Source organism: Trachurus japonicus, chromosome 13 (genome assembly GCF_045865225.1).
Source record: "Trachurus japonicus isolate A0001 chromosome 13, Traja_1.0".
Lineage (NCBI taxonomy): Eukaryota > Metazoa > Chordata > Actinopteri > Carangiformes > Carangidae > Trachurus > Trachurus japonicus.
The window spans coordinates 437,785-456,199 of NC_140919.1; the positions used below are offsets into that span (position 1 = coordinate 437,785).

The 18,415-nt window shown below is 47.2% G+C and overlaps 1 protein-coding gene across 3 annotated transcripts in view; it reads right to left on the bottom strand.

Annotated features, from left to right (window-relative positions):
- LOC146975181 (small G protein signaling modulator 2-like) overlaps positions 1–18,415 on the bottom strand; it is a 97,759-nt gene that overhangs the window by 36,981 nt on the left and 42,363 nt on the right. Inside the window, exons 11-24 of one of the 3 annotated variants that reach the window (XM_085794700.1) lie at positions 18,098–18,230; positions 16,708–16,842; positions 13,502–13,676; positions 12,025–12,089; positions 11,468–11,613; positions 10,537–10,665; positions 10,254–10,436; positions 8,301–8,657; positions 6,851–6,975; positions 6,287–6,369; positions 5,994–6,103; positions 5,811–5,907; positions 2,136–2,303; positions 1,245–2,041 (exon numbers count right to left, since the gene is read on the bottom strand). In XM_085794700.1, the coding sequence (XP_085650826.1) occupies positions 1,953–2,041; positions 2,136–2,303; positions 5,811–5,907; positions 5,994–6,103; positions 6,287–6,369; positions 6,851–6,975; positions 8,301–8,657; positions 10,254–10,436; positions 10,537–10,665; positions 11,468–11,613; positions 12,025–12,089; positions 13,502–13,676; positions 16,708–16,842; positions 18,098–18,230 (1,995 nt within the window). In that variant the 3' untranslated portion in view covers positions 1,245–1,952. Of the gene's footprint in view, positions 1–1,244; positions 2,042–2,135; positions 2,304–5,810; positions 5,908–5,993; positions 6,104–6,286; positions 6,370–6,850; positions 6,976–8,300; positions 8,658–10,253; positions 10,437–10,536; positions 10,666–11,467; positions 11,614–12,024; positions 12,090–13,501; positions 13,677–16,707; positions 16,843–18,097; positions 18,231–18,415 lie in introns of those variants that run through there. The other 2 variants (XM_085794701.1, XM_085794702.1) reach the window with 2 other exon arrangements.

The window sequence follows — 18,415 nt, forward strand, 5'->3', positions numbered from 1 at the left end:
CCAGCGGCGAACATGCAATTTTGTACCCATACCTGGAAGTGGAGTTGTGAGTGACTTTGCATATTTTTGCCTATTTTTGAGTGAGAAGTTGAGTTGTGACTTTGAGTGAGAAGTGTAATTGTCCCATCGGTTGGGTTCAGGCCATGAAGAAAGGAGTTGGTTAAGAGTCCAAATAAGAGAGTCCATCGACCAGCAACAGCGGGGAACATAGGACCCTCTTTCTGAAAAAGGGTCCTATGTTCCCCAGTATGTATTGCGACCAGGGAACATAGGACCCTTTTTGGGAAAAATGGGGAACATAGGAGCATTTTTCAAATGTTTTATTTTTTTTTATTATGGTTATTATGTCATATTTCAATTAATCTTAGTATTGTATCTGTTCCCACTTTACCTGCCCAGGGACTACAGGCGGAAATTAGCAATTGTTGCTATAACCTGGCTCAAAGCATCTCTTCTTGTTTTACAAGATTAATGTTTTTTGTGCATTGTCCCTGTTTTAAATAAATAAATTCATTCATTCATTCAAAAGAGGGTCCTATGTTCCCCAATCGGGGAATATAGGTATGCTCCCCTTGAAACAGACCCGAGGGGTTTGTTCACTTCAAGCAAGTGGACATCTTTGTAAACGGAGCTGTCATAGAAAGTCTCACAAAGTCTCACTGAGAGTCAAGTTAAGGGCTAACATGTTTACAGGTCGTCTGAAGCTCCTGTTTGTTTTATCAACAAAGGAATATCAACTCAGAGCCACAACGTCTTCGTAGCAGTCAGAGTAAGTCTGGATGTTGTTTGTTCTACCTGAACGTGTAAACTTGAGACTTTTAGACTAAAATGTTGGGAAACTTTAGCCCCAGGTTGAATTTGCCTGGAATTGTCCTTGAAGTTGTTGTTGTTGTTGTTGTTGTTTTTACCTCCTTGTTGTGTTTGTGTTGTATCGTCTTGTTTGTGTCCATGAATCTGCAGCTGGTTTGTCCTCGTCAGCCACCGTACTCTGTGACATCAGAGAGTGGAACCTGCTAAAGGTCGTGACCTCAGAGGCCTGTGCTGTGCTTTAGTCGTCACTGTTGTGCTGCTCCGTCCTGGAACTGGACTCAAACCTGCGTTCACCTTTGACCTGCTCGGAAAAGTCGGCTGCAGTTTCAACAGCGCAGCCCCCCCTCCCCTTCCCCCTGCCCCTCCTCTGGCCCCTCCCCCTCCCCCTCCCCCCTCCCACCTCCCCCCTCCCACCTCCACAGGCACCAGGAAGGAAACCCTTACAAAAAGTGCAACTCGGTATCGTGGGCTGTCACTGATAAAGGCAACAACTGTGTGATAATAAACTCCTGGACCAGAGGACGAAAGCAACAGGGGGAGGCCAGGGGTCAGAGGTCAGGGGTCAGGGGGTAAAAACACACATGCTAGTAGTAGAAAACACTCATGAAAAGGTCGTTGGCACAGTTCATTTGGTCACTAATGAAAACTTCTTCGTGGCAAAGTCTTCTGCTCCTCTGTGTGGACGCTGCCCTCTGCTGGACGAACACTGAGCGCTGCAGCTTCCTGACAGGCAGCCACCATGTGCTGTGTCAGTGAGTGTGTGTGTATAAGTGTGTGTTTAAGTGTGTGTGTGTGTGTGTACATGTGTGTGTGTGTGTGTCATGCGCTCACACAAGCTCTGCAGGACTGGGGAGACTCTAGGATGCGTCACAGTGTGATCAAACTCACAAGCATGCAGACAAATCCACATGTCTGAACGGACACCATGAGCATTCCACGTGAAGGTGAATGTAAACAGATCAAGGCCAAGCGCCGGAGCTCAGCAGCACTTCTCCCCCCCCCCCCACCCCAGATCAGGGGCTTCATCTGGGCCGGGAGGAGACCGGGTCCATCTGGACCTGCTCCGGAGAGGTGGAGGTCTGGAAAACTGTCTGGGAGAGTGAAGGGAGGAAGAGTGGAGCGTTGGGTCTCCTCCTCCTCGGTCACTTGTTGTCCATCAGAGACTGGACTTTGTGAACCAGCTCCCGTGCTATCTTCAGGATGTGCTGGACATCATGACGCTCAGCCATCTCTGTGGATCAGACAGATAACCATTAATCCATGAGCTACGGGGTGTGTGTGTGTGTGTGTGTGTGTGTGTGTGTGTGTGTGTGTGTGTGTCTCACCGTTGAAGAACTTGATGATGTCAGTGAAGTCCATGTTGTTGTCCATGATGATGTCACGGTAAACTGTGACCAGAGCCAGAGCGAGGAAGAGGACAAAGTGCTGCGAGGAAATCCTGGGCGCCACCCAGATCACCTCCCACACAGCAAACACGTCCTCATACAGGAGCTCTGCGCACACACACAAACACACACACATTTGTGACGTGGTCGGACAATTTTGGACAAACTTTGGCAATTCAGAGCAACAAGAGACAAAATGGCACTACAGTATCCATTCTGCCTTAGCTGAGGTTTGAACACACAACCTTCAACACTGAGAACCATCCTCTAACTCATTGAGCTAATTGGCCAGAGGTGAAACTGGTGTGTGGCTTCATAAATGGACAGCTGTCAACAGTTGTCAAGGCAGATTTCAAATAGCTGTGAAAATGTAAAAAATTCTGTTATCAAGACAAAAAAATCTCATAATACATACTGCATATTGACAGCATAGAAATGTTGGTGATTTGTTTTTTAACGATAAGTGTTTTGCTTCATAAGATTAAATCTAATGTTTAAAATGCCACTCTTACAATGACTCGAATTGTTCCCATGAGAGCAGAATTCAAAAGGTTTTCAAAAATTCAGTTTTTGAGATCTCTTCTTTGAACCGACACCTTATTGTGGTGGAGGGGTTTGAGCACCCGAATGATCCAAGGAGCTAGGTTGTCGGGGACTGAACGCCCCTGGTAGGGTCTCCCAAGGCAAACTGGTCCTAGGTGACGGAGACTAAGAGCGGTTCTACAGCCCCCTATGAAGAACGTAATACCCAGTGATGCCCGGATCGGCGTCACCGGGGCCCCGCCATGGAGCCAAACCTGGGGTTGGGCCTCGCAGGCAAATGTCTGGTGTTCGGGTCTCTGCCCACGGGACCCGGCCGGGCGCAGCCCGAAGGAGCGACGTGGGCCTTCCAGTCGGCTCACCACCCGCAGGAAGGACCATGAGGGGTCGGTGCTTGTGCTCTGGGTGGCAGCCGTGGGCGGGGGCCCTGACGACCCAATCCCCGGGCAACGACTCTGGCTTTAGGGACATGGAACGTCACCTCGCTGGGGGAGAAAGAGCCTGAGCTCGTGCGGGAGGCTGAGAGGTATCAGCTAGAGATAGTCGGGCTCACCTCCACGCACAGCCTGGGCTCTGGAACCAACTCCTTGAGAGAGGTTGGACTCTCTTCCACTCTGGAGTTGCCCACGGTGAGAGGCGGCGAGCTGGTGTGGGCTTGCTCATAGCCCCCCAGCTCAGCCGCCATGTGTTGGAGTTCTCCCCACTTAACGAGAATGTCGCTTCCCTGCACCTTCGGGTCGGGGACAGGTCTCTCACTGTTGTCTCGGCCTACGGGCCGAACGGCAGTGCAGAGTACCGGCCTTCTTGGAGGCCCTGGGCCGTAGGCAGCGACAGTGCTACCTGGAGGGGTGTGATCTGAACCTGAGTGGTGCTTTGTTATTGGACTTCTGTGCCACAGTTTGTCCACCAAGTTCAAGCTTGTTGACGCGGCCGTCCGAAGCTGTGGTTGTAAGGTCTCTGGTGCCTGCCGTGGCGGCAATCCCCAAACCTGGTGGTGGACACCAGAAGTAAGGGATGCCGTCAAGCTGAAGAAGGAGCCCTACGGAGCCTGGCTAGCTCGGGGGACCCCCGAGGCAGCCGACGGGTACCGGCAGGCCAAGCGGACGGCAGCTCGGGTGGTCGCAGAAGCAAAAACTCGGGTCTGGGAAAAGTTCGGGAAGGCCATGGAGGAGGACTACCCAACCAGTCCACATGTGTTTTGTGGACATGGAGAAGGGTTTCGACCGTGTCCCTCGTGGCATTCTGTGGGAGGTGCTCCGGGAGACGGTATGCTACGGGCTGTACGGTCCCTGTACGACCGGAGCAGGAGCTTGGTTCGCATTGCGGCAGTAAGTCAGACCTGTTCCTAGTGCATGTTGGACTCCGGCAGGGCTGCCCTTTGTCACTGGTTCTGTTCATTATCTTTATGGACAGAATTTCCCAGGACCCACGCTGGAGTGACTATGGTTTGTTTGTAAGGAATTTTCAAAGTTTTTAAATTTAATCGCCGATTGTGCCTCCCCCCATGAAGAATATTGACATTTCCTTGGAACTGAGTAAATCTAGCATGGGACTGGACCTTTATGCAAAGTTTGGTGTTTTCATGTATGGTAAGTAGGATTTCGTAGGAAGAAGAATTCGCAGAAGAAATTGACAAAGAGAGCAAATAGAGATGTGACATGCAACAGACATGTGTGAGGCAGGAATGGAACCTATGACCTCTATGTGTTAACCACTCAGCCACAGAAAGCCTAGAATCAAAAGAATTCAAAGGTGGTTGAATGACAGCTAAAGTCTCGTGAATCCAGTAGAGGGCAGGGCAGGACAAGAAATGACAGACACACAATGTCTAAACACCAAAAGAGCTGCAGAGACTAAGAACAGCTCATGAATGATTTCCAATCAATGTTTGAGTGCATTTCAATCTCAGAGGAGCGGTGTAAACAAGAAGCATGTTAACACAAAACAAGAGAGAAAGACAAAGAGGTAAAGAGAATACTGGGGGAATGATGCACTAACAAGGTTGCTGTGGTTTGAACCTGTGACCTTGGAGTTACTAAGCCTACACACTGACCACTGAGGCACAGAGACCATAAAATAAACAGAGTTGTACACTGTCATGAATCAAAGATGCTTGAATGATAGCTGAGAGCCCAGCTCAATGGGAGAAAATAAGCCAGACCAAGTAAGTAGAGGACTTCTGTGTGAGGTGACTATTTGGAAATTTAAATAAAGTATGATGCACATTACAGTGAGTTATAAACTGGAGGCCCATCTGCCCATCTGCTCTGCTCTGAAAAATTTTTTACCCTCCCTGACTGCATTTAAAAAATATTTTCAATTATTCTCCAATTCTCTGTGCTTTTTTGACCACACTTGGATCAAGAGGACAAGCGTTGCTACAACTGTGGACACAGTCATGAGTGTAGAGCAGGGGTCGGCAACCCTAGGCACGCGTGCCACGGTTGGCACGCCGCGGCATAATAGTGCTCCTCAGACGCAATACACACTCATGAAACTTGTTGAAATTGGTCAGAAAAGCTCATGTGCTTTGAAAGGCTATTTATCAATAATGGTAGAAGATGTGAAAAAGCTGTATAGAAGTTCAACGGTTTAAAAGTTTGTGAACATGTTATGAGTTTAATGAAGCCTGTAGGTGAAAGTATGTGGAAGCAGTTGAGGTTCAAAGTAGGAGCAACAGTTTAGGAGTTTGAGGATGCATTTCAATGCATTTCCTATGGCACAAAAAAAACCCAGAAAAACTTGATTATTTGTAAAAGTATAGAGAGTATTAAAAATTGGAATAATGGCAATAATGTCCAGAAGAAGCTGCACAATTTGTTATATGAATTGTTGACGTAGCACAGAGTATGTGGGACTAGCTAGACTGCAAAAAAAGGGCAGAAGGTGTTAAAATAATAAAATGGTGAAGAAAAGAATAAGAAAATGGTTGACACGAAGCACAACAGTATGCTTTCAGCATCCACACCAACAAGAACCAGGACAGCTTCGGCTGCCTGGACCCTGACGAGTGAGTGAAGGTCTGGAGAGGAGGAGACAGGTGAGGAGACAGGTGAGGAGACAGGTGCTGCTGACCTCTCTTGAAGTCGAGCAGGAACCAGCGGTAACAGAAGTAGAAGTGAGTGTAATCTCCGTTCTGCTGCATCAACTCAAACAGCTCAGAGTCCAGGATCTGACAGAGAGAGAGAGCATGGCTGTTAGAGGAGGTCACACACACACACACACACACACACACACACTCTGAGGGTAGACCGTCACCTGGATCAGTGACCTCATGTTGGCGAAGTGTGTGTCCATGGCTCCACCGTTAGGGAAGTTCTGACTCATCCTCTTCATCAGCTGAGTGAAGCAGCTGTAGGCCAGACACTCTGACACACACACACACACACACACACACACACACACACACACACACACATACACACACACACACAGTAATCTATTAATACAATTAATAAATGAATGTGACGTAAATATGAAGTCTGATGCATTTGATTTGTTCATTTTGTTTGTGTTTGTTTGTGGTGTAACTGCTGTGACTCTGTCCTCACCATCGTCCAGGATCACCATGAGCGGAGCGAGCAGGTCACACATTCCCTGAACGTAGCCTATCTCCAGGTGCTCCCACACATAGCTGCAACACACACACACACACACACACAACCTCTATTTATCCGCTTATAATTAATCATCAATCAATAATTATTCACTAGGTTACTTTAGATGCACAGATGAACAGACAGCATCAAATGGAGACTCAAACATGCAGCCAGAAGTTTATTTACTTCAAGCAAGCCGACATGTTTGTAAAACTAGATCTGATTCAAAGTCTGGCTTGAATATCAACTTGACTTGCTTGAAGTAAATAAACTTCTGGGTGCATGTTTGAGTCTCCTTCTGACGCTGTCTGTGGCTTTGAGGGATGGAAACAGCCTAAACAGCAGAACTTCAATCCGCTCCCATTCATCGCTGCTGTGGCGACGCGGGGACAGACCATAACTACCGCAAAACAGGAGACATTAAACAGGAACATACAGCCCCGAGGTGAATTTGCCCGGAATGTCCCTTTAAGACTTGAAGTGGTTCCTCCTACACCTGACGTCGCTGCGTCTCACCTGCACATGATGTTGCGGAGCTTCTCCAGGTTGGCGGTGGTGAAGTAGTAGTAGTTGCGGTCGCAGCGCTGCACGTCCTTGTCGATCCTGTGGAGGTTCAGGGCGACGGTGTCCAGCAGCTCGATCTGTTCACACAGAAACAGGAAACATGGTGTCAACGTCATCATCAGACAGATCAAGACCTAAACTACACCTTTACAGAGGACGTATGGGACTCGCTGCTGGACCGGATACACTCCTCTTCTATGTGCTCTCGTCACGCACTTCTGCAGTTCAAAGTAGTGCATCATATCCACATTTCCGAAACCAAACTAGCGCGAATGTATCCTGATGTCGACCCTACATGTGATAAACGTAACGCACATCCTTCACTCCATCACATCACTCCTTCTTTAAGTACCATAACTTTTGGTCTTTGGTCTTCCATGCTTTATCAGAAACCCTTTATCACCAAATTGAACCGAATCCCTTGACTGGTATTTTTGGTATTGCTACAGATTTGGACTTACCTAAAGCTATGCTCAACTTTCTGGTTTTTGCCTCATTACTAGCTCGACAAACTATTTCACTTAAGTGGAGGAACTCAGCACCTCCTTCCTACTCGCACTGGCTCAGAGACATGATATCCTGTATGAATCTAGAGAAAATTAGACACACTATTCTGGGATCAGAGAAAAAATTCTACAATATATGGCGCCCCTTCTTGGTATTCTATGAGAGACCTTCGACAATAGTAGCCCCCCCTTCCCTTCCTTTTTTTTCTTCCTCCCTTTCTTTCTAAGTATGGTTATTAATCATTTTTACGACTTTTATTCGGTCTATTGTTATGGCCGATAGGGGTTCGGCCTTGTGTGTGTCTGTCTCTCTCCCTTCTCCTCCACAGCTCCGCCCAGGCCTCAATCAGTGAAACGAGGCTCACCTGGTCCACTGAGTTAAAACCCTGGGCTTGCCTGCCTCCCATCATGGCTTTCTGTTTTAGTTTGTCTACTTGTTTGTATCTGTATATTTTTGGTATTAAATCTCTTTTAGTTAAGTTAGTGCCTTTGTCTTTGTATTTTGGGTCATTGTTGGGTCCCTTGTTATGCCCCTCTGGGCCAACAAAGTACTGGGGGCGTAACACTATTCACATTTTTTTTCTATGTCTATTTATTTATTTATTTATTTATTTATTTTTCTCAGTGGCTGTATGAGTATGTCCATGTTCGTTTTTTTGGACAAGGGTTATGTTGTGTCGTGGGTGGATGTTGGACAAAAAATCAAAAATGATCTTCCTGTGTAGTGATTGTTTTGTACATGCTTTGTCAATAATAAAAAGACCATTGAAAGAAACATCATCAGACTTTAAACGGACCAGGGTTCGTCCCAGTCCCAAAAAACACTTCCTGTGTCTGTGCGATGGACAGTTGTTGCTAGGTAACCCAGGTGACCGAGCCTTCAGCCCTGTACGTACTGTGTAGGAGGACAGCGACGGGGACGTCCCCTCGGTGGACGCGGCGGCGGTGGTGACCAGCTTGTCCAGCTGGCTGCACAGCCGGTCCTCGCTCAGAGAGTCCTTCCCCTCGCCGGCCCCCTCCTCCTCCGTGCTCTGGCCGTCGTCGATGCTGGACAGGATCTGGGAGTGGGCCGAGGTCACCGAGTAGTTCCTGGAGGAGGGCAGGCCCGAGTCGGGGGAGTCGAACTCCACCAGGGGGCGCTCCTCCTGGGGCAGGGCGGGCGCCGGCACCAGCGTGGTCATGGTGGGGGTGCTGTCCTCTCCGCTGGGCGTCTCCTGGCTCCCTGCATCCGGCTCATCCACCGACATGAACACCTGAGGACCACGGGGCAACACTTGGTTTTATGTAAAGCGTCTTTGAGAGCTGTAAAAGCGCTGTATAAATAAAATGTATTATTATTATTATTATTATTATTATTATTATTAACACAAGCCTCATGAGCACAGACTGATGACAACTGATGATATTAACGATATTAATGATTAGGGACGGGAAGCTGTCACATCTGAATCCATACGGTACCGATACTCAATACCTGGGAATCAGTACAGGTACACAACAACGGTACCTATTTTCTGTACTTTTTGCGTGTATGTGTGGTAATTAAAGTTATTTTGTCTAAAAAAGAATAGTCAAAATTCCGAATTCAGAAACTCCTCAGCTTTTACAGTATTTTATGTTTTAAGGTTGGGAAATTATTTTCAAATAATTGAATAGTTATTCAATTAAAAAAAATTGAATAGCTTTACCCTATTTTCTGCCCCCCCACCACCGCAGCATCCACCTGTGGGCTCCGAGTTAAGATAGTCGCTCATCTCTCCCTTACACTTTAATGAGTTCCTGTTCTCAGGGAGTGATGAAGCCGGAGCCTTGACGCCAAAATTAAAACGCATAATGAAGCTGCAATAAACATTTTTAATCTTGAGTTGTCTGACTGAACAATATTTTCCAGTACTGATTCTCATTACAGTGTCAGACTGTATCCACTCTCTCTGACGCACGAGACGAGAAGAGAAGGTGCGTTCAGGAACCGACATGTGGAACCGTTTGACTTCACGTGAATCGATACTCGGTACTTCGGTCGGTACCAATAAAAGTACAGATTTCAGTACCCATCCCTATTAATGATCAGCAGGGTTTCCCCCAGTGTATTATAAGCCTGGCGGGCCGCCAGGTCTTACTTGCCCCACCGCCAGGCTAAGCATCGTTTATTAAATGTTTTAATCAGTTTTTATATACATCAACACGTGATCAGGTGTCTTTTCACAACTCCGTCGCGCATAACGGGACAAGTCACGGACATCATGCTCATCAGACCGCTGCTTCACCAGCTGACTGAGAGGAACGCACCGAGTCCACGTCGACCTCGTAGCCGTTAACGTGAGCCGAGCCGCTGCTCCAAGAGGCTCTGAGAATCTGAGAAATAAGGCTAGAGTTTAACAATGGAGACACCAGGCAGTTGTCTTGTTTTTAGTTTTTGTTGCAAACAGTTGATGTTATTTATTTAAATATTTCTATTTATTTATTTATTTTTTGTGGTTATTGAACAGCATTTCAAGAGTGCCTTTCTGTAAGACTCTGCTATAGCTGGTGTTTAAATATGTTACATAAATGTCTTATAATAACAGATGTTTATGATAATATTTTCAAATTTCCAGTCAACTCTTTACATTGATCTTAAGGCCTTATGGAATCACACCTGCTAAATGCTACTGCTCCATTAACGAATCTGATACCTACAGGGCCCTGTCACAAAAACACACGCTTGGGCACCGGTGGCCCGGCAATGGGCCGCCGATACCACCCTACCACCGGGCTTAACAAGTTTTCTGGGGGAAACCCTGATCATTATTAGTTTTAGTGTGTGTGTCTCTGTGTGTGTGTGTGTGTGTGTGTGCGTGTGTGTGTACCTCGTTGCTGAGTGTGGAGTCTCTGTGCACCAGCCTCAGCACGTGGCTGTCGATGCTGCTGCCTGACGACAGCTTGGCAAAGATGGCCGACTGCATCTCCTTCTCCCTCTGCTTGACGATGACCTCACAGGCCTTCCACTCCCGCATCACCTGCTGGTAGCGCTCGCTGATCTTCACATCGATCTGGGCCGACACACACCTGTCACAACTCTGTGTGTCTATGTGTGTGTCTATGTGTGTGTGTGTGTGTGAGTGTGTGAGTGTGTGCGTGTGTGTGCTGCACCTGGCTCATGTCCTTTTTGCCCATCCCAAATTTGTAGTGTCCCAACAGGAAAGGCCACACCTCCTTCCTGATGTCATGCTGCACGCCGCCATAGTACACCAGTCTGAGCAGCTCCAGCTCCTTGTAGTTCTACACACACACACACACACACACACACACACAAGAGGAGGAACAGAGTTAATCAAACTTCACATCCTTTTTTCACCAAACTGGTTCCAGTGCTGGTTCGGAGCCAGAGACCTGACTTAGCACCGTTCTTTTCCTTTTCCACTTCCTCATCTCCGGCTTCTAGAGGAAAATTCATGTAAAACCGCTGATGCACGTTGCCTTCAGGGACAGTTTTTCATCATCAGTCTCTGTATTTCCCTCTAAAACAACTCTGTGTGGTAACGTTGTGTTATTATCTCATAGCGTGGTGAATGTGCAGCTCACAACTTGTCCACCAGAGCGTTGTGTTGTGCGTTGTTGGATTGTGTATTTGATGAGTTTGATGAGGGAAACCAAGAAATCCCATAATGAGCCTCCGTAGCGTAGCTCTGAGCAGCTCACGGCTCTGCTCTGCCGTTCTAAAAACAGCTTGCACCAACAAATAAAGGTAACCAACCTACTGCTATGACTATAGGGATTATGACAATGGGCCAATTTGCCAAAATGTTGGACTATCCCTTTAAGTTAATCACTAATTAGATTGACCACATCAATGCTAAGGGGTTGAACCAGTTAAGAACTTGTACCAGGTTCTGTTTGGTGGAAAAGGGGCGACTGACATCATCATCAAACTAATTTCTTCATTTGTGGCCTCATGTTTTTATTCCAGATGTTTCTCATCACTGTTTTATTGATCTAATATTGATTAGGTGGTGAAGAAGAGGAGGAAGAGGAGAAAGAGGAGGAGGAGGAGAAGAAAGAGGAAGAGGAGGAGTTGTCCCACCTTCCAGTCCTTCTGGTACTTGCTCCACACCTCTCTGCTCAGGCCTCCTGCCGCCTCGCTGGGTTTGTCTGGAGGAACGATGTTGTGATTGACCAGAGCCGACAGGTGAGTCCTCACGGTGGACAGGTGTCGACAGTAGGCCAGCCCTGACACACACACACAGAGACACACGTTGTGGTAGCTGTTAGTTTCTAAGTTTATCTGTTAAAGTTGTGTTTTCATTTGTTTCGTCTGGTTAAAGTTCATTAACAAACCTCTGTCAGTGTAACAACACCCTGAGCTAATCAACACCAGCCTTTAATAACACATGTGCATCGTGTTGCTTCATTTACATCTCATATATTATTCAGGACTTTATGATTTATGATGCAGTCTCACTGTAATTTAACTTTAATAGGTTTTAAATGAAGCAGCAGAGCAGCAGCAGTTTGAAGGAGACGAGATGTGAACTGCTGCTCCACAAACACAAACATCTATTGCAGTCAAATCTGATTAATAATCAATAATTGTCATTGATTTACCCAGTTTACTTATTGTGTGTGTGTGTGTGTCCTTACATCCATAGAAGGCTCTAGAGACGATCTGCCGCTTCATGTTCTGACAAAGCATCTTCAGAGGGATACTGTGGGGTGGAGAGAGAGAAACAGTGATTATCACCATGGCAACCACCGACATGGCTGCTCCTCTCATTCTTGTTCATACTCCGCAAGAAGAAAGAAATTTGTTTGTTTTTCTCGAGGTGGCCAGAACAAGAACAACGTTTGTTCAGGCCATTTCATACTTCAGGAGTTCCTCGCCCATTGCAGTAGGCTACACGTCACACGCACTAAGGGAATCCCTGTGGGAATCTAACTGTAACCACGACAACAACAATAATGGCGGAGATGCCAATTTTTTTCGTTGATTGATTTACTGATATTGTGTGCGATTTCAGAGGAGATGGAAAGTTTTCCCACCTCTCAATATGACGGCGTTGAGCAGGGTGAGTTTAGTGTCTCGGTGCAACAGATGTAGCCTCGGAAACCAGCCTCTCCCGGAAATGCATTTCATTTCATTTCATTTCACAGGGAGAGTCTGGCCTCATTCCCCATGTAAGCGTATGGGATGGGCGGGAGCTGGGCGGGAGTAGTAGCGTTGACTGACAACCCCATTCAGCCAATCAGCAAGTTGGTATATCAAACTTTTGCCGAATCCAGTTGGAAGAACAGCGAAAACGTCTTTTCCTTCAAGAAACTCAACAAGCGCCGACTCTTGCTCTTGTTTAACTGCTGTAATGGATTGGACAGTATTTCAGTAAGAACTTCCCTTGTTGCTGTTTTTAGGCTGCTACTGCTAGATAGCTCCGCCATGTTCGTTGTGGTAAGAGTCATGCAGTGTAGTGACGTTATCATCCATCGATCACAGAAATCTGAGCGGCGACGCTGATTGGCTCGGCCTTCTGGGGGTTTCAGGCCATGAATGAGGCCAGACTCTCTCCCTGTGAAATGAAATGAAATGAAATGCATTTCCGGGAGAGGCTGGTTTCCGAGGCTACAACAGATGCAGGAGATCGACGAAGAGAAGCACTTCTCCTACTTCATCACACAATAGTTGTCGGACACCATGCGAGTAAAAAGTTCTGCATCCCAGCTGATGTGTCAAGAACAAGCTGCAAGAACAAAATGGCGTCATTTTTTTCTGGCAGCCCTGGGATGCGAGAACAAATTTCTTTCTTCTTGCGGAGTATGAACAAGTCTTGACTCAGCTGCTTCTAACCTGAGTTCATAGCAGATAACAGTAGCTACAGCTAACAGGAGTAAGCTGGGCTGTTAGCTATGCACTGTACTGTTATCTGGATTGTTATCTAGATTGATCTTGTTGTTTCAGCTCTAAATATTTTTTTAAATACTAAAGTAACATTTAGTTTCTCATATCCTGAGACAGATCTTTGTGATGACGCCTGGTTTCTACTGTTTCCACATGATAAAGCGCACTGATCCCAGACCAGCAGACAGCAGCTCACAGTGACACGAGCAGGTTATTACAGTTGCGTACGTGTGAATGTCGGCCGGGTCGTGGATGCAGGTGCAGCCGGCCGGGTAGTCGAAGGACACGTTGCCGCCGGCCGTGGTGCACGACTGGCACAGGGACTCGTGAGCGGACACGTCGGCCTGTTGCCATGACGACGGGCTCCCTCCGAACCCCTGCATCTCCATCATTTCCCCGTGGTCTAAACCGGAGAGAGGGAGGGAGGGTGAGGAGAGGAGAGGAGAGGAGAGGAGACAGAGAGAAGAGAGGAGGTCTCAGTGCTGCCAGACGACATGGACGATGCTGTTTTCAATGTGTCTGTAAAAGTCACTGCTTCGTTTCTGCTTCTTCACGTCTTACATATTATATGACACAGGTCCCTCAGCTCAACCGTTAATACATCTCCGCATGTATTGCTCCTTATGTTATGTATGACATCAAGAGATGAGGTGATGACACGCATGTTACATGTGAGAGCTGGATGAAAAGAAAAGAAACAAACAAACGAACGAAAGAATAAAAAAAGAACGAGTGTAGAGAGGAAATCAAAAGTGGAGGAGGGGAGTGGAGGGGGAAGGTTTAGGAAGCAGAGCCGGTGCTGTGGCAGCGACAGGCAGAGAGGATGCAGGGAGGCCATGCTGGATCAGTTCATTCAGAGAGGAGAGAGAAGGGGAAGAGCAGAGAGTAGAGGGAGGAAGAGGAGAAGAACAGCAGAGAGGAGGAGGAGGAGGAGGAGGAGGAGGCTGACGCTCAGGCCGTGCAGGATGCAATAAGCCAGAACAAGACGGAAAAACACCAACAGAAACACCTCAGAAACAAATGGACACACACACAGATACACACGGGGGGAGGAAAAATCATATAAAAACGACATTAAATAAAATGCTCTTCACCTTAATTCTTCAGGTTGGAGCTGATGACCTGTCATAAATATGAAGCTGCGCTGTGGTTGTTCAATAAACCCCCCCTCCCAAAAACAAAACAAAACAAATGAACAGAAATAAATAAATAAATAAAAAGTGAAAAACAGGAGGTGCTGGAGCGGGGGCTCCTCATTAGGCCCCGCCCCACCCTCGTTACTTTAGCACTACGTGTGATCGGCAGTGTTTTTGGGCTCACACCTTAGGACTCCACGTCTCTACTACTGCGGAACCCCACAGGACCATAATGAGAAGGAGGGGGGAGGAGGAGGGGAGGGGGTGGGGGGTGGGGTTAGTGAAGAATTACAGTGAACAGCATCGCAGCAAACGACTGCACAAACAGAGGAGAAACAACCGAGGAAGTCAGAGAAGAGAGAAGAGAGGAGGAGACGGAGGGAGAGCAGGATTTCTCCCATCACAGATAAACACAGAGTCGATCCTCAGGAAACAATGAACGGTGGCGTCTTTCCCATGCAAACAGGGTCAAGCACGGAGCAAGTGAGAAATGAAAGGGCGAAGAAGAAGAAGAAGGAGGAAAAACAGAATCAAGTCAAATCAAAGAAGTGCAAAAAACAAATAAATAAACAAGAAAAACCAACAACACTAAGCAAATTATCGAAGCGATTCTGGGCTCGACAGCGTCAGAGTCGTCATGCTTCAACAGCTGAGGCAGCGCTGCACTGCAAGTCCCAGAATGCAAAGCGGCCAGGCTGAGAGGCGCCGGGTGAGGAGACCTGGGGAGGTTTGAGTCTGTGGTGGTGGTGGTGGTGAAACCATGGTGAGTGAAACCAAACAGGAAGTGTGTGGGCAGCACCTCCCCCCTCCTGCTCCCACAGACAGGAAGTCGCTGCGCTGCTGGAGGAAGACGGACCGACCGACGGGCGACTGATTGGCTGTCAGTGCTACAGCTGAGGTCATGTGACACAGGACGGTGTGGTGATGGAGATGTTGTCGCTGTGTGTAGCATGAAGAGTGTTTCACATCGTGTAAAATGTGACATGTACCTGAACATGTACATCAAACAAAATACATAAATAGACATATAGCTATGTCAGTTAAAACTTATAGTATGTTGTAATTACATTGTAATGTAAGTAATTATACTTGCTTAAGCCAAATCAACGCATTCCCCACTGCACTTGACATTAGCATTTGTTTGGAGCTAAACGTTAGCATCCAGGTTTGGCTAATCAGAAACTTTAAATAGTCTATGTTTGTCCGGAGCAGAATGTAGTGTAGCTTAGCAAAAATCTGGGGCTAAAAAGCTGTGCTAACACGTCAGCAAATCAGCACTTTAGTCTTTGATAGCGCAATGTAGCATAAAAAACTAAACAAAAACAAAAACGTGTAGATAAATATATGTCATGCTAAACATTAGCATCCAGTGGGTTTTGACCACCGCTTCACTTTAAAACAACAAATTGGAGGAAATTTATTTAAAGGGATATTCCGGTGTAAGTTTAACCCATGGACTAACGCACTGTGAGACCAAGTAGACCCCCCCCCCCCTCCTCCCACTTCCAGAGGATTGTTTTCTCCCCCCGGGATGACAACGGAGGTTGGCCGGCCGAGCAGCTCTGCAGACCGGCTGCTGCCTCTGTGATGTCCCGGTCGCTGCGGAGCTTCACTTCTCCGAAAAACATCGGAGCAAACTTCTAAACAGCCGTCGTTTGGATAAACTGACCGTATATTTGGGATCTAAACAGTTACTTTCTCACATGAAAACATATTAAAACTTAATCAAGTTATGTAATAACAGCGCTAGAGGGGGAAATAAAACAGCTTTTCGCCTGTTTTACAGCTACCGCTACCGGTTGCCGCAAAATGCATTCTTGTATACTACTGCTACTGCGGTGTAAACGGTGTCGGTCTGCTGAAGTAGCAGACTGAATCCTACATTCACTATGCAGTATACAGTACATACTATATTATGTGGTTTCGATAACAGCCACCCACTCTCCTCCAGCCTGGTGCTAGTTGTGGTTACTGAGTCTGACGGTGCGTTAGACCATGGGTTAAACTCATGACGGAATATGCCTTTAAAGAGGCAGGTAAAACACCACATCTTTCGGCTAACGTTTGTTTATCGTTATCGCTCTGACCTTCCCCACGTCCCTGTTCTGGGCAGACAGCACACACACAGGCAGACAGCAGAGCAGGTGGAGGTGAGATCAGAGGGGTGTGGGAGGAGGAGGAGGAGGAGGAGGAGGAGGAGGAGGAGGAGGAGGAGGAGGAGGAGGAGGAGGAGGCGTCTGAAGCTGGGGAAGGTCTCGGGGTGGGGGAGGAGGTGGGGAGTGTTAAGGTGATAAAAACCTTTCATGACATTAGGGTCTGTGAGGTTCCGCGAGCAGATCATTGAGATCATAGCATGGAGTCTATCTTCCTCTTCCTCGTCGTCGTCCAGCGACGGAGCGCGGCTGCCCGTGGTGTGGTGGTAGTTTATGGTGACTGCTCGCACCAGTGGGACAACAGAGAACACAGTTAGAGCACGCACACACCGCGGCCACACAGGTGCATCATGGGTACCGGTCACGCCATATGGCACACACTGCACCGCACCATATACTACGCACCTAGGGCTGGGTATCAATCAAACATTTTTGATGCCGGTACCGATACCGATACTGATACCGATACCTTCACTTCGATACCGGTTCCTGAACTATACTTTTTTCGATACCAATTTTATAATATCAGTTCTAAAAAATTGAAAATTACATTACACATCACGGTACAAATCTTGAGCTGTATTTTTCTGTTCCAACCAGCAGCTTTTCTAAGACTCAACAGGTAGATCACCCTGGCATATGTTACAACTACATTGCACTCACTTTATTTAGATGAATTTTGCAACCTGAAAATATTACTTTAAACGGCTTTCATACATCATTTTTGTAGTTGACACATTAAGGTTTTTTTTTTTTAAATAGGCTTTCTGATTTGTTGAGGAAAATGCAAAAAGTGTTAGAACTGTCCCTGGTCTCAGGTAGGCCTATTTAAAAAAAATTAAAAATAAATGGTGACTATGGCCGTGTTGTGATCCTCCAGAACACAGAGATGTCCAGTCCACCCCTGTGTACAGCTACATTTGAGCTTTAGCATGTTGTGAACAGAGGCAACGCTGCTCCGACGTCTGCTCCCTCTGTGCGCGTCGCGGAGCCACTCAGAGAGGCAGCCTCTCGGGAATTACATCAAACGCAACGAAATACCGGAGCATTCTGTGCAAAGCGCCACTCAATTTAAGCACATGAAAAACAATGAAAACCGGACGTTTTCATGAATTTATATAAAAATTTTAAAAAAAAAACCCGGACGCCCCAGACAGGACGTAAAAAAGAGGACGTTCACCCATATGCATGATGCAATTGCGTAATGTTACAGCCGATCACCGACAGCATCATCAGATCTTGATCAAATGATTCACCTCTCCGTACCGAAACTTAGCACAGAAAGACGAGGCATGTTTTGATACTCAGTACTAACGAAGCATTTCGGTCGGTGCCACGAAAGAACCGAAGTTCGGTACCCAGCCCTACACCACACCACCCCATACACAACACCGCACCATACACCACACCACACCTGCACTTTGTAAATACATGATAGACACACAGCACTGGTCACAGGTGTGTGTTTGTGTGTATGTGTGAGAGAGAGAGAGAGAGAGAGACAGGTGTGTGTATCAGGTGTGTGTGTGACTCACTGGCGTCGTAGCGGTATCCTGGGTAAACGATGCGGAACACGTAGTCGGCAGCCGTCTGCTCCTCGCCGTTCCGGTCCTGGTCGATGAGCCGCGCGGCGCTGCTCCTCTTCCTCAGCTTAGGGAAGACCTTACCCTGCAACACACACACACACCGTCAGTCTGTCTGTGTAATAACCCTTTCCCACTGGCCAAAAAACCCATTTAAAGCCGCTAACAATAGGCTTCTGGTGGCAGTGGGAAAGGCGCACCGACGCGGGTCAACGCGGGTCAAACGACTCGCCAAGCGACGCGGGTTAAAATCGCCTTTAATCGGCTCGG